General features: G+C 42.2%; 1 protein-coding gene across 1 annotated transcript; it reads right to left on the reverse strand.

Annotated features, from left to right (window-relative positions):
• Nucleotides 1–7,967: 7,967 nt before the first annotated feature.
• On the reverse strand, nt 7,968–16,595 carry LOC106562465 (signal peptidase complex catalytic subunit SEC11A). Its single transcript, XM_014127362.3, has 6 exons — nt 16,365–16,595; nt 15,699–15,808; nt 15,355–15,504; nt 14,943–15,062; nt 8,626–8,683; nt 7,968–8,397 (listed from the first exon to the last, which is right to left on the reverse strand). The coding sequence occupies exons 1-6, from the start codon at nt 16,413–16,415 to the stop codon at nt 8,347–8,349; spliced, it is 540 nt and encodes a 179-aa protein (XP_013982837.3). The 5' UTR covers nt 16,416–16,595; the 3' UTR covers nt 7,968–8,346.
• Nucleotides 16,596–16,850: the final 255 nt, after the last annotated feature.

A 16,850-nucleotide genomic window follows, 5' to 3' on the forward strand; every position in this document is an offset into this window, starting at 1 on the left:
CTGATCAAAAGTAGTGCACTATGGAATCGGGTGCCCTTTGAGATGCAGAAGAGGACTTGCTGATTCTCACCCTATAACTAAAGCTGTTGAGACAGTGTCCTTTTTGACACTTCAGGGTGCTAACTGGGAAGTTAAGTAAGAGAACTAGGCCTACTACTTGGTTTTGTCCCCTGTATAACCTGTGACATCCAAGACTCCAGTCACACTGTTCCTTCATTTAGCCTAGGTGCCGTGGGTTTGTGTGACAGAAATGAGGATATTATGAATGGACTATCAAGACAACCAAGTGCATTGATGAAGGAGTTTGATGCAAGAGAGGCAAAGTACGTTCAGACATTTGGGGCGGTTTCTCAGGGCACAGATTAAAACCTCTCTGGGCTAGGTGGGATGTTTGCGTCCCACCCTAGTCAACAGCCAGTGGAATCGCGTGGCGCGTAATACAAATACCTCAAAAATGCTATAACTTCAATTTCTCAAACATATGACTATTTTACACCATTTTAAAGACAAGACTCTTGTTAATCTAACCACATTGTCCGATTTCAAAAAGGCTTTACAGCGAAAGCAAAACATTAGATTATGTCAGGAGAGTACCCTGCCAAAAATAATCAAAATGCCATTTTCAAAGCAAGCATATGTCACAAAAACCAAAACCACAGCTAAATGCAGCACTAACCTTTGATGATCATCAGATGACACTCCTAGGACATTATGTTATACAATACATGCATGTTTTGTTCAATCAAGTTCATATTTATATCAAAAACCAGCTTTTTACATTAGCATGTGATGTTCAGAACTAGCATACCCACCGAAAACTTCCGGTGAATTTACTAAATTACTCATGATAAACGTTGACAAAATACATAACAATTATTTTAAGAATTATAGATACAGAACTCCTTTATGCAAACGCTATGTCAGATTTTAAAATAGCTTTTCGGCGAAAGCACATTTTGCAATATTCTGAGTACATAGCATCGGCCATCACAGGCTAGCTAATTTGACACCCACCAAGTTTGGGGCTCACCAAACTCAGAATTACTATTAGAAAAATTGGATTACCTTTGCTGTTCTTCATCAGAATGCACTCCCGGGACTTCTACTTCAACAACAAATGTTGTTTTGGTTCCAAATAATCCATAGTTATATCCAAATACCTCCGTTTTGTTCGTGCATTCAGGTCACTATCCGAAGGGTAACGCGCGAGCGCATTTCGTGACAATTCTTTTTTAAATATTCCATTACCGTACTTAGAAGCATGTCAAACGCTGTTTAAAATCAATTTTGATGCTATTTTGCTAGTAAAATAGCGATAATATTACAACCGGGCAACGTTGTATTCATTCAAAGACTGAAAGAAAAAAATTGAGAAGTCTCGTGAACACGCATCTCAGTCTCACTGTCCCCAGGCTGACCACTTACAAACTCTGCTGCTGTACTTTGCCCAGAGACAGCAGACACCCCATTCCACTTTCTGGCGGCTTTAGAGAGCCAATGGAAGCCTTAGAAAGTGTCACGTTACAGCACAGATGCTGTATTTTCGATAGAGATGCAACAGAAGGACAACAAATTGTCAGACAGGGCACTTCCTGTATGGAATCTTCTCAGGTTTTGGCCTGCCATATGGGTTCTGTTATACTCACAGACACCATTCAAACAGTTTTAGAAACTTTAGAGTGTTTTCTATCCAAATCTACTAATTATATGCATATTCTCGTTTCTGGGCAAGAGTAGTAACCAGTTTAAATCGGGGACGTTTTTTATCCGGCCGTGAAAATACTGCCCCCTAGCCCCAACAGGTTTTAAGATTGTCTGAATGTGAAGTAAAACAAATTGCGGTAACTGCTGTGCTTTAAAATCCCAGTCTACCACCATCAGACCTTCTATGACTCTACAATAGCAACATCCTCCAGAAATGCAAGATGATTTTAAGACTGTGACCACCCACGGTTAATTCGAATTTTAACTCATACCACCAGGGAAACTGTAAAGGGTCCATCAAATGAAGACTGTGAGCAAAATCTGCCTTAAAATCTGTTAATAAATAATGTATAAAATATGGTTGTATTTATTGTGTAACAATTTTAACGGTGTGGGAGGAATACTGTTTGGCCGCGTCTCAAGAATATTTGGATGCTGTACAGTGTTTATTGAATAAGGCCCTTTGTCAGGTTGCGTCCCAAAGCTTTAAAACGCTTGATTTGAAGAGGCAAATATTTATCCTTCATAACATCTTCATAGTAACTTTGTTTATTCTTAGTTCTTCCTCCTCACCATGAGAGCATATACAGTGCCTTCAGAAAGTATTCACACCCTTTGACCATACTTTGTTGTGTTACAGCCTGAATTTAAAATTGATAAAATTGAGATTTTGCGTCACTGGCCTACACACAATACCCCATAATGTCAAAGTGGAATTATGTTTTTAGACATTCTTACAAATTCATTAAATGTTTTATTCTGAAATGTCTTGAGTCAATAATAATTAAATCCTTTTGTTATGTATGGCAAGCCTAAATAAATTCAGGAGTAAAACTTTGCTTAACAAGTCACATAATTGTCACGTCCTGACCAGTATAAGGGTTATTTGTTATTGTAGTTTGGTCAGGACGTGGCAGAGGGTATTTTGTTTATGTGGTTCGGGGTGGTGATTTATATAGTAGGGTGTTTGATTTATTATTTCCGGGTTTTGGTCTATGTTCTATGTTTTGTATTTCTATGTTCTTTCTGGTTTGTGTTCGTGCGTTCTTCGTTTTGTTGTTCGTGCGTTCTTCGTTTTGTTGTTCGTGCGTTCTTCGTTTTGTTGTTTTGGTGTTCTCTTTATTTAAAAATAAATAACAAGATGACCATCCACATTCCTGCTGCATTTTGGTCCTCTATTCCCGATGACAACCGTTACAGAATCTCCCACCACAAAAGGACCAAGCAGCGGAGAAGGGAGCGATGGAAATATGATATGGACTGTCGGGAAAAGGAGACATGGGCAGAGTTGAGGAGAGGCATTTCCAGGGCTGTGGAGGATTTAAGGGAAGCCGAGAGGCAGCCCCAAGATTTTTTTTGGGGGGGGCACACGGGTAGTTTGGCTGGGCGAGGAGTGAGCCCCAGGCCAAATCCCCGTACCTTTTTTGGGCAACCAGTGACTGGACAAGTCCCGTACTTCGGGGTAATGGGTACTGTGGCGAGGCCAAGTATTTTTAGGCCAGTACGCGCAGTACCAGCGCCCTGCATTTGCCAGGGGGAAGTGGGCATCCAGCCAGTAAGAGCGATGCCAGTTCTGCGCTCGAGACCGCCAGTACGCCTCTATGGTCCAGTGCGTCAGCCCAGTCCGACTCGTCCTGTTCCCGCTCCCCGCACTAGCCCTGAGGTGCGTGTTCCCAGGCTGATACCTCCAGTACCAGCACCATGCATCAGGCTTCCAGTGCGTCAACCCAGTCCGACTCGGCCTGTTCCCGCTCCCTGCACTAGCCCTGAGGTGCGTGTCCCCAGACTGGCACATCCAGTACCAGTACCACGCATCAGGCTTCCAGTGCGTCAGCCCAGCCTCGAGAGTTCGCATAGTGTGCAGTCCAGAGTATCCGGCAACAGTGTGCAGTCCAGAGTATCCGGCAACAGTGTGCAGTCCAGAACCGAGGGAGTCTGCCTGCGACCCGGAACCGAGGGAGTCTGCCTGCGACCCGGAACCGAGGGAGTCTGCCTGCGACCCGGAACCGAGGGAGTCTGCCTGCGACCCGGAACCGAAGGGGTCTGCCTATGACCCGGAACCAAGGGAGTCGATCAGCAATCCGGAGCTAAAGATGATTAACTGTGTATCGAATGAGTCTGCCTACAGTGTGGAACAGAAGAGGTCTGCCTACGATCCGGAACGATGGGAGTGTGCCTACGGCCCGAAACTGAGCAAGTCTGTCTGCATTCTGGAGGACAGTAGGCCGGAGCCAGAACCACCTCCTGTATAGGTGGGTTGGGGAGGGGGGGGTGTAGCACAGCCACCCTCTCATCCCTCCCTTTAGTTTAGGGGGATTTGTTTGTTGTTTTTCTTTAAAAAAAAAATTATGAGATGCATCCGGGGTCTGCACCTTTGGGGGGGGGGGTACTGTCACGTCCTGACCAGTATAAGGGTTATTTGTTATTGTAGTTTTGTCAGGACGTGGCAGAGGGTATTTTGTTTGTGGTTCGGGGTGGTGATTTATATAGTAGGGTGTTTGATTTATTATTTCCGGGTTTTGGTCTATGTTCTGTTCTTTCTGGTTTGTGGTATTTCTATGTGTAGGTTAATGGGGGGTTGGACTCTCAATTGGAGGCAGGTGCGTTCTCGTTGCTTCTGAGAGTCCTATATATGGGTAATTGTTTGGTGTAGTGTTGTGGGAGATTGTTTCTTGTTTTGCCTGTGTGAGCCTGACAAGACTGTTTTGTTGTTCGTGCGTTCTTCGTTTTGGTGTTCTCTTTATTTAAAAATAAATAACAAGATGAGCATCCACATTCCTGCTGTGTTTTGGTCCTCTATTCCCGACGACAACCGTTACAATAATAAGTTGCATGGACTCACTCTGTGTGTAATAATAGTGTTTAACATGATTTTTTTAATGACTACCTCATATCTGTACCCTCATATATAATTATCTGTAAGGTCCCTCAGTCGAGCAGTGAATTTCAAACACAGATTCAACCACAAAGACAAGGGAGGTTTTCCAATGCCTTGCGAAGAAGGGCACCTATTGGTAGATGAGTAAAAATAACAAAAGCAGACATTGAATATCCCTTTGAGCATAGTGAAGTTATTAATTGCACTTTGGATGGTGTATCAATACACCCAGTCACTACAAAGATACAGGCGTACTTCCTAACTCAGTTGCTGGAGAGGAAGGAAACCACTCAGCGATTTCACCATAAGGCCAATGGTGACTTTAAAACAGTTACAGAGTTTAATGGCTGTGAAAGGAGAGAACTGAGGATGAATCAACAACATTGTAGTTACTCCACAATACTAACCTAAATGACAGAGTGAAAATAATGCAGTCTGCACAGAATAAAATAAAATATCCCAAAACATTCATCCTAAAGTAAAACATCAAAATATGTGGCAAATCATTTATTTGTATGTCCTGAATACAAAGCATTATGTTTTAAGGGCAAATCCAACACAACACATCACTGAGCACCACTCTTCATATTTTCAAGCATGCTGGTGGCTGCATCATGTTATGGGTATGCTTGTCATCGGCAAGGACTGGGGAGTTAATTTTTATCCTAAACAAACGGAATAGAGCTAAGCACAGGCAAAATCCTAGAGGAAAACCTGGTTCACTCTCCTTTCCAACAGATAGCGGGAGACAAATTCACCTTTCAGCGGGACAATAATGTAAAACACAAAGCCATTGAATTAAAGTTGCTTACCAAGATGCCATTGAATGCTCCTGAGTGATGGCAAGACTTGAAAATGTCTGTCTAGCTATGATCAACAACCAACTAGACAGAGCTTGAAGAATTAAAAAAAAAAGAATAAAGTGCAAATATTGTACAATCCAAGTGTGCAAAGCTCTTAGACTTTCCCAGAAAGACTCACAGCTGTAATCGCTGCCAAAGGTGACTAACATATATGGACTCAGGGGTGTGAACACTTACGTAAATGAAACATTTCTGTATTTTATTTTCAATAAATGTACAAACATTTTTAAAAACATGTTTTCTCTTTGTCATTATGGGCTGTTCTTTTGACCGGTACTGTGTATATGTATATATATATATATATATATATATATATATATATATATATATATATATATATATATATATATATATATATATATATATAGTACCAGTCAAAAGTTTTGACACACCTACTCATTCAAGGCTTTTTCTTAATTTGAACTATTTTCTACATTTTAGAATAATAGTGAAGACATCAAAACTATGAAATAACACATATGGAATCATGTAGTAACCAAAAAAGTGTTAAACAAATCAAAATATTTGAGGTTCTCAAAGTAGCCACCCTTTGCCTTGATAACAGCTTTACACACTCTTGGCATTCTCTCAATCAGCTTCATGAGGTAGTCACCTGGAATGTATTTCAATTAACAGGTGTGCCTTGTTAAAAGTTCAATTGTGGAATTTCTTTCCTTCTTAATGTGTTTGAGCCAATCAGTTGTGTTGTGACAAGGTAGGGGTGGTGCACAGAAGATAGCCCTATTTGGAAAAATACCATATTATGGAAAGAACAGCTCAAATAAGCAAAGAGAAATGACAGTCCATCATTACTTTAAGACATGAAAGTCAGCCAATCCAGAACATTTCAAAAACACTTTCTTCAAGTGCAGTCTCAAAAACCATCAAGCGCTATGATGAAACTGGCTCTCATGAGGACCGCCACAGGAAAGGAAGACCCAGAGTTACCTCTGCTGCAGAGGATACGTTCATTAGTTACCAGCCTCAGAAATTGCAGCCCAAATAAATGCTTCAGACTTCAAGTAACAGACACATCTCAACATCAACTGTTCAGAGGAGACTGCGTGAATCAGGCCTTCATGTTTGAATTGCTGCAAAGAAACCACTACTAAAGGACACTAATAAGAAGAGACTTGCCTGGGCCAAGAAACACCAGCAATGGACATTAGACCTGTGGAAATCTGCCCTTTGGTCTGATGAGTTCAAATCTGAAATTTTTGGTTCTAACCGCCGTGTCTTTGTGAGACGCAGAGTAGGTGACTGGATGATCTCCGCATGTTTGGTTCCCACAGTGAAGCATGGAGGAGGAGGTGTGATGGTGGTTTGCTGGTGACACTGTCAGTGATTTATTTAGAATTCAAGGCACACTTAACCAGCATGGCTACCACAGCATTCTGCAGCAATACGCCATCCCATCTGGTTTACACTTAGTGGGACTATCATTTGTTTTTCACAGGACAATGACCCAGCACACCTCCAGGCTGTGTAAGGGCTATTTGACCAAGAAGGAGAGTGATGGAGTGCTGCATCAGATGACTTGGCCTCCACAATTTCCAACCTCAACCCAAGAAAAGAAAATCCCTTGAATGAGTAGGTGTGTCCAAACATTTGACTGCACATATATAGAAGCAAAATATAAATGCAACATGCAACAATTTCAAAGATTATAAAGTTACAGATCATATAAAGAAATCAGTCAACTGAAATAAATTCATTAGGCCCTAATCTATGGATTTCACGACTGGGAATACAAATCTGCATCTGTTGGTCACAGATACCTTAAAAAAAGGGGCGTGGATCAGAAAACCTATATCTGGTGTGATCACCGTTTGCCTCATGCAGCGTGACACATCTCCTTTGTATAGAGCTGATCAGGCTGTTGTGGCCTGTGGAATGTTGTCCCATTCCTATTCAATGGCTTTGCAAAATTGCTGGATATTGGCGGGAATTGGAACACACTGTCGTACATGTCGATCCAGATCATCCTAAACTTGCTCAATGGGTGACATGTCTGGTGAGTACGCAGGCCATAGAAGAACTGGGACATTTTTAGCTTCCAGGAATTGTGTACAGATCCTTGCTACATGGCACCATGCATGATCATACTGAAACATGAGGTCATGGTGGCGGATTAATTGCACGACAATGGGCCTCAGGATCTCGTCACAGTATCTCTGTGCATTCAAATTGCCATCGATAAAATGCTATTGTTTTTGTCTGTAGCTTATGCCTGCCCATAACCCCACCGCCACCATGGGGCACTCTGTTCACGTTGACATCAGCTAACCGCTCGCCCACACAACACCATACACTTGGTCTGTGGTTGTGAGGCCGGTTGGATGTACTGCAAGATTCTCTTAAACAACGTTGGAGGCGACTTATGGTAGAGAAATTAACATTCAATTAAATATATTTAGCCTGCATGCAAAATAATGGCATTTTGAAAATGCACAAATGTGTTTGTGAAGTTATGCTTGAATATAAGAAAAAACACTAGAGGCATAAGTTACCAGAATGCAGGATAGAGGGTAACAGATGTCATATTTAATGTCACAAACATATCACTTGTCATTCAATATTTCAAGCAAAGCAAAACCTAATAAAAAGTGAAAACCAAACACACAATTAACCATCTAAAATGTTGGATTCATGTTCTGAAAAAAGAAAATAAAGAAATACAGCTCTTTATTCTACTTAACTTATATCTAATTTCCCCTCACAAAAATAATGAACGCTTGTTTTTTTATAATGTAAACACTATCCACATTTCTAAACACAATTCAAAACATATGGTACAGACAAAGCAACTTCATTTGACATAATCAACATAATTCTGTCTTAAAAGGCATGGTGGGGATTTCCAATTCTTCCTCCGTGGCAGATAGTTAGGTAGTCTCTTCCTCACTCCCGATGGACCAGGACAAACAGACCCAGCAGGAAGAGAACAGCGTACTGGGAAGGGGAAGAACAACAAAATACTAGTATCCCTGTTCTGAGGATCTGAAACCAACAGCTTTCCGTCTGCCAGTTGATCTCCCACTGTTTAGTGTCTGGCTGCTGGTCAGGCTCTCTAACCTTTAGAGTACCTGCATAACGCTCCTAATAAGGCTGAATTTAGTAAACAATTCATAAAACCTATTGTGATTTTCCTTCTAGTGATGACGATGTAAAATATCTTACCTTGAATTTGGGATAGTCGTTCATCAGAATGGTAACGATTCCTATGTATGGCACAAACCTGGAGACAAAACTGACCTTCAACATCAAGATGACATGTTCATGACAATGTCATGACGCTGTTATGATGTACAATTCAAGTAAATTATTACATCTTCAATAGTTAAATCCAGTGGTAGAAAAAGTACTCAACTGTCGTACTTGAGTAAAAGTAAAGATACCTTCATAGAAAATGACAAGTCACCCAGTAAAATACTACTTGAGTAAAAGTCTAAAAGTATTTGGTTTTAAATATATTTAAGTATCAAAAGTAAATGGAATTGCTAAAATCCTTATATTAAGCAAATCAGACGGCAACATTTTCGATATACGGATAACCAGGGGCACACTCCAACACTCAGACATAATTTACAAATGAAGCATTTGTGATCAGAGGCAGTAGTGATGACCTGGGATGTTCTCTTGATAATTGAAAAATGTTTGGGTGTCAGGGAAAATGTATGGAGTAAAAAGTTTATAATTTTCTTTAGGAATGTCCCAGGCACTCATTTGTTGACTTCTGTAATCGAAAAAGCCTTGGTTTCATGCATGTTAATATCAGAAGCCTCCTCCCTAAGTTTGTTTTACTCACTGCTTTAGCACACTCCGCCAACCCTGATGTCCTTGCCGTGTCTGAATCTTGGCTTAGGAAGGCCACCAAAAATGTTCCATACCCAACTACAACATTTTCCATCAAGATAGAACTGCCAAAGGGGGAGGAGTTGCAATATACTGGAGAGATAGCTTGCAAAGTTCTGTCATACTTTCCAGGTCTATGCCCAAACAGTTCGAGCTTCTAATTTTAAAAATTAATCTCTCCAGAAATAAGTCTCTCACCGTTTCCGCCTGTTATAGACCCCCCTCAGCTCCCAGCTGTGCCCTGGACACCATATGTGAATTGATTGCCCCTCATCTATCTTCAGAGTTTGTTCTGTTAGGTGACCTAAACTGGGATATGCTTAACACCACAGCAGTCCTACAAGCTAAGTTAGATGCCCTCAATCTCACACAAATGGTCAAGGAACCCACCAGGTACAACCCTAAATCCATAAACATGGGCACCCTCATAGACATTGTCCTGACCAACTTGCCCTCCAAATACACCACTGCTGTTTTCAATCAGGATCTCAGCAATCACTGCCTCATTGCCTGCATCCGCCATGGGTCCGCGGTCAAACGCTCCCTAAAACACTTCTGCGAGCAGGCCTTTCTAATCGACCTGGCCTGGGAATCCTGGAAGGATATTGACCTCATCCCGTCAGTCGAGGTTGCCTGGTCGTTCTTTAAAAGTAATTTCCTCACCATCTTAATTAAGCATGCCCCTTTAAAAAAAATATAGAACTAAGAACAGATATAGCCCTTGGTTCACTCCAGACCTGACTGCCCTTGACCAGCACAAAAACATCCTGTGGTGGACTGCAATAGCATCGAATAGTCCCCGCGATATGCAACTGTTCAGGGAAGTCAGGAACCAATACACGCAGTCAGTCAGGAAAGCAAAGGCTAGCTTTTTCAAACAGAAATTTGCATCCCGTAGCTCTAACTCCAAAAAGTTTTGGGACACTGTAAAGTCCAAGGAGAACAAGAGCACCTCCTCCCAGCTGCCCACTGCTCTGAGGCTAGGTAACACGGTCACCACCGATAAATCCATGATAATCGAAATTTTCAATAAGAAATTCTCTACGGCTGGCCATGCTTTCCCCTGGCTACCCCAGCCCCGGCCAACAGCTCCGTCCCCCCCGCAGCTACTTGCCCAAGCCTCCCCAGCTTCTCCTTCACCCAAATCCAGATTGCAGATGTTCTGAAAGTGCTGCAAAACCTGGACCCGTACAAATCAGCTGGGCTAGACAATCTGGACCCTTTCTTTCTAAAATTATCTGCTGCCATTGTTGCAACCCCTATTACCAGTCTGTTCAACCTCGCTTTCGTATCGTCTAAGATCCCTAATGATTGGAAAGCTGCCACGGTCATCCCCCTCTTCAAAGGGGGTGACACTCTAGACCCAAACTGTTATAGACCTATATCCATCCTGCCCTGCCCCTCTAAAGTCTTCGAAAGCCAAGTTAATAAACTGATCACTGACCATTTTGAATCCCACCGTACCTTCTCCGCTGTGCAATCCGGTTTCCGAGCTGGTCACGGGTGCACCTCAGCCACGCTCAAGGTACTAAACGATATCATAACCGCCATCGATAAAAGACAGTACTGTGCAGCCGTCTTCATTGACCTGGCCAAGGCTTTCGACTCTGTCAATCACCGTATTCTTATTGGCAGACTCAATAGCCTTGGTTTCTCAAATGACTGCCTCGCCTGGTTCACCAACTACTTCGCAGATAGAGTTCAGTGTGTCAAATCGGAGGGCCTGTTGTCCGGACCTCTGGCAGTCTCTATGGGGGTACCACAGGGTTAAATTCTCGGGCCGCGGGCTGCGGGTGATTCCCTGATCCACCTCTACGCAGACGACACCATTCTGTATACATCTGGCCCTTCTTTGGACACTGTGTTAACTAACCTCCAAACGAGCGTCAATGCCATACAACACTCCTTTCGTGGCCTCCAACTGCTCTTAAACACTAGTAAAACCAAATGCATGCTTTTCAACCGTTCACTGCCCGCACTCGCATCACTACCCTGGACCGTTCTGACCTAGAATATGTGGACAACTACAAATACCTAGGTGTCTGGCTAGACTGTAAACTTTCCTTCCAGACTCATATTAAACATCTCCAATCCAAAATCAAATCTAGAATCGGCTTCCTATTTCGCAACAAAGCCTCCTTCACCCACGCCACCAAACTTACCCTCGTAAAACTGACTATCCTACCGATCCTCGACTTCAGCGATGTCATCTACAAAATAGCTTCCAATACTCTACTCAGCAAACTGAATGCAGTCTATCACAGTGCCATGCGTTTTGTTACCAAAGCCCCTTATACCACCCACCACTGTGACCTGTATGCTCTAGTCGGCTGGCCCTCACTACATATTCGTCACCAGACCCACTGGCTCCAGGTCATTTATAAGTCTATGCTAGGTAAAGCTCTGCCTTATCTCAGCTCACTGGTCACGATAACAACACCCACCCGTAGCACGCGCTCCAGCAGTTATATCTCACTGGTCATCCCCAAAGCCAACACCTCCTTTGGCTGCCTTTCCTTCCAGTTCTCTGCTGCCAGTGACTGGAGCGAATTGCAAAACATATATTTTTTTTTTTTAAATCTCTGAAGCTGGAGACTTACATTTCCCTCACTAACTTTAAACATCAGCTATCTGAGCAGCTAACCGATCGCTGCAGCTGTACATAGTCCATCTGTAAATAGCCCACCCAATCTACCTACCTCATTCCCATATTGTTTTTATTTACTTTTCTGCTCTTTTGCACACCAGTATCACTACTTACACACCATCTGCTCATCTATCACTCCAGTGTTAATCTGCTAAATTGTAATTATTTCGCTACTATGGCCCATTTATTGCCTACCTCCTCACGCCATTTGCACACACTGTATATAGACTTTCTTTTTTCCATTGTGTTATTGACTGCATGCTTGTTCATTCCATGTGTTGTTTGTTTGCTTTATCTTGGCCAGGTCACAGTTGTAAATTAGAAGTTGTTCTCAACTAGCTTACCTGGTTAAATAAATGTGAAATTTAAAAATGTAGTGAAGTAAAAGTTCACCAAAAACATTAATAGTAAAGCCAACTACAGACACACAACTACAGACACACAAAAAAACGACTTAAGTAGTACTTTAAAGTATGTTTACAACTGGTTAAATATACTGCTCAAAAAAATAAAGGGAACACTTGAACAACACAATGTAACTCCAAGTCAAATCACACTTCTGTGAAATCAAACTGTCCACTTAGGAAGCAACACTGATTGACAATAAATTCCACATGCTGTTGTGCAAATGGAATAGACAACAGGTGGAAATTATAGGCAATAAGCAAGACACCCCCAATAAAGGAGTGGTTCTGCAGGTGGAGACCACAGACCACTTCTCAGTTCCTATGCTTCCTGGCTGATGTTTTGGTCACTTTTGAATGCTGGTGGTGCTTTCACTCTGGTGGTAGCATGAGACGGAGTCTACAACCCACACAAGTGGCTCAGGTAGTGCAGCTCATCCAGGATGGCACATCAATGCGAGCTGTGGCAAGAAGGTTTGCTGTGTCTGTCAGCGTAGTGTCCAGAGCATGGAGGCGCTACCAGGAGACAGGCCAGTACATCAGGAGACGTGGAGGAGGCCGTAGGAGGGCAACAACCCAGCAGCAGGACCGCTACCTCCGCCTTTGTGCAAGGAGGAGCAGGAGGAGCACTGCCAGAGCCCTGCAAAATGACCTCCAGCATGCCACAAATGTGCATGTGTCTGCTCAAACGGTCAGAAACAGACTCCATGAGGGTGGTATGAGGGCCCGACGTCCACAGGTGGGGGTTGTGCTTACAGCCCAACACCGTGCAGGACGTTTGGCATTTGCCAGAGAACACCAAGATTGGCAAATTCGCCACTGGCACCCTGTGCTCTTCACAGATGAAAGCAGGTTCACATTGAGCACGTGACAGAGTCTGGGGATGCCGTGGAGAACGTTCTGCTGCCTGCAACATCCTCCAGCATGACCGGTTTGGCGGTGCATCAGTCATGGTGTGGGGTGGCATTTCTTTGAGGGGCCGCACAGCCCTCCATGTGCTCGCCAGAGGTAGCCTGACTGCCATTACGTACCGAGATGAGATCCTCAGACCCCTTGTGAGACCATATGCTGGTGCGGTTGGCCCTGGGTTCCTCCTAATGCAAGACAATGCTAGATCTCATGTGGCTGGAGTGTGTCACCATTTCAAATTAAATTACCACCTCCAGAAATTTGTCCAATAAAATATTGGTAAAGTCATATTGGACCATGCATATAGCCTATGCATGGTCTATATTATCAGATATGCTATAAGCAATATCACCTGTAGCCCAACTGATGCAGCATAGTGACTATAAAATGTACATAGGCTGAAGCATGGAGTTTGTCCATCTGCATTTACCCATTGGACACAACATCCTGATTGTTATTAATAACTATACTTTTAGTATAAATATACGGTATATCAATTAATTATTATTCACTTGAAAAATGTGATATTTTTGGTTTCTATTATAAATTGTCATTTTCCATTTAAGACACCGTTGCCCCTTTTAGATCTGTTGCATATTGATTCAGAGTATTTTCGGTGAGCGGGATCATTTGGCTCCTTTCACCTAAAAGAGCTTCTGATTTGGCTCCCAAACGGCTGCTCATCAATAGTGCTTAGAAATGTACATAAAACCATGAAAAATGGTCAATCCCTAATTTAAAGCCTAAAATGTTACCTACCATGTCAGATCGTGAAATTTGAGTTCAAATACATTTTTACCTGACCAAATTATTAGATGGCTTGCAAAAATAAAAAATGAAATAAAAAGACCAAAAAAATGCACTGAAAAAGCACTGGGAAAAAAATGCGTAGCGCAGAATGAGGGTCTCTCCTCACAGTATGGTTCCTGCATTGAGGAATTACCATCTTCAGAGAATATTTTTATAATTTATCTGCAGATAGTCGATGTCTGGAGATCAAAAAGCAGCAGTATGCACATCAGGGAGTCAAATAAACAGATTTTTTTTTTTTAAAGCAAAAAAGACCCTAATTCTTTAAAGAAAAGCAGTTTATTCGCAAACTACCCATCACTACTTTGCGCAGAAGTGCCTACCAATAAACGCGGTAGAAATGGAAAACTGGGCTCCTCCGCTTAAAAAAAAAAGGCCAAACCCGCTTTCAAAATACATTTACCAAAACTGCTCTCACAACTTGAATGCACCTCGAGTGTAGGGATGTGACAAATGGAAAATTTTTCTTAATGTTTAAACTGCCATTTTCATCTGAACATCCGAGTGTCAGCAACAGTATGTCAGTTCAGTACACACAGCGTAACAGAAAATAACATATTTGATAATACATTTATTTGGGAAAATATTACTTCATATTAGGATATGTCATCTCCAAATCAGCCCCCCCCCCCACCTTTCCCCCTGAGATTTTTATTGCGGATCTACACTGATCTCAAATCCGTCACTGTGATGGAGAACTTTAAACCACCACTACAGGCTAGATGAGCACAGACTCAAGTTCAGTTGAATTTTGCACTAAATAATATCTCAAGGGAAAAGGTATCATAGACCCAGTGAAGTGAAGCATGAGACTGAAGTCATACAGCAGACTAAGTCTAGTGTCACTCTGGTGGAATGAGATAAATGCTCACCCTCTGGCTCGTCCCACCACGTCTTTCTTCTCTAGCCAGTGCTGTCCTGGCTTGTACAGCCCTCTGTCATCTACAGAGTTGTTGTCACCTTTGGTCAGGAACTTGATTTCGCCATTTTCCCTGGAGATAAACAACATTTAGATTTAGTTTGGATGTCCTACATCGATTTCCTGGCCCCAGAGCAGCTTATGAAGTTGCTCTGACAATGACATTTATTCAGTTACCCAACATATATTAAAAAAACATATACGAGGTAAGAAATATTACAATATTTAGAGCCTAGTTTGAGTGTTATGTATCAATAGAAACTTTTTGGGGGAAGTAGGCCTTCTTAAACTTGTAACAAACAAAGAGAACTATCCCGAGAGAGAACTAGCGCATTTCAATAACTACAGAAACATCATAGACCAACTTTTCATGAATCTTTAGTACTCTGTGTACTATGGGGATCTCTCTGCCCTCTATCCTGAAGACCACAATCTCTCCGACTCTGATGGGGTCCTCAACCCGGTTTGTCAGGAACAGAAGGTCTCCTCGATGGAAAGCAGGCTCCATACTTCCACTGAAACCAAGGACATGTTACAGTCAAGGATAGACAGGTTACTGAAAATTAGCAGATGCGCTTCAGACAAACAGTAGGTATATGTTGGTGCTACACTTTGGTTGTGAAAGTGGCAAATTTCCCCTTACTATGTAAAGCGCTTCGAGTGTATTGAAAAGCACACCATCTACATAAATCCAACACCAATGCTTTACCTGAGAACAACAACAATAGGGCTCTCGCTGCCTGTCACGACCATCAGTCCTTTCCAGATCATCAGGGCTGAGGACACTATCATACCAAAATTCAGCACCTGGTAGTAGAGCTGAAAACAAATAAGACAGGTTGTCAGGTGGAGACGAGGATAAGCTAGTGTTTGCTTATAACAACTATATCTACCAACAGCTGGTCCTGGGGACTAACAAGGTGTGCAGGTCCCAACCCAGAACTAATACATACGTTTCAGTTAATAAAGGGTTTAGTGATCAGCAGAATCTAATAGAAACTAGTAACTTAGGCTGGAATAAAAGTCTGCAGACTTTGTAGGTCCTCAGCACCAGGTTTGAAGAAGACTGACGTAACACCATATTTAGGCAGAGAGGAAATTGTACTGGCTAAAGCTACATTGATTTTGCAAGGTTGCTAGCTAGTTATTTTGACAACCCAGTTTATCATGCATGTTCAATAGGCGATGTAACGTATTTAACTAGCAGGGTAATTTTGTTTGTACATGATTAAGACCACACGGAAAGCTGTGTAGCTAGTTAGCATTGACGACTTAACCAGCCGGCTAATGTTGCTAGCATAACTAGATAGCTAACTAACTAGCCTTGGAAGAATCCGTCACATTCACACAACATCAAAAACAATATCGTACATACCTGGCGCTTATTCATCCGCCGCACATCATCAAGGAAATCTAAAGATAACATCGTCCCGGTATTGAGTTTATAAAATTACCTAAATTAAATAAAAACCAGTGATCGATACATAAAAAGCGAACATATGGATGAACGTCCGAGAAACTTGCATCCAAATCTTCCGGGTACACTCAGCCGGAAGTTCCGCCCACATTCAAAATATTTTGTCGAGGTGTCGCTTCTCGATACGGGGGCTGACAGACAGAAGGTTTGGATATGCAAATTCTAAGAGCTTTCATTCACTTATGTAGTGAACACCCGATTTAATTGCAATCAGTCGAGCTAATCGACAAGTATCATTAGAAATCAAGCGATATGAATCAGACAGTGGGGCGCCGAAAATAGGTCTGAATTATAACAAAACAAGATAGAACTTTCTACAGGCTGGCACACGTTATTATAACATTCACCAGAGAGACAATCACTAGGAAGATTGCTATGTATTGG

The sequence above is a fragment of the Salmo salar genome, chromosome 11 (genome assembly GCF_965601325.2).
Source record: "Salmo salar chromosome 11, fSalSal1, whole genome shotgun sequence".
In the NCBI taxonomy this organism is placed as follows: domain Eukaryota; kingdom Metazoa; phylum Chordata; class Actinopteri; order Salmoniformes; family Salmonidae; genus Salmo; species Salmo salar.

Coding starts and splice junctions, on each gene's coding strand:
- LOC106562465 (XM_014127362.3), bottom strand. CDS start 16,415: ATGTTATCTTTAGATTTCCTTGATGATGTGCGGCGGATGAATAAGCGC. Junction 15,809..16,364: donor GGCGGATGAATAAGCGCCAG/GTATGTACGATA, acceptor ATTTGTTTTCAG/CTCTACTACCAGGTGCTGAA. Junction 8,398..8,625: donor ACGACTATCCCAAATTCAAG/GTAAGATATTTT, acceptor TCCCCTTCCCAG/TACGCTGTTCTCTTCCTGCT.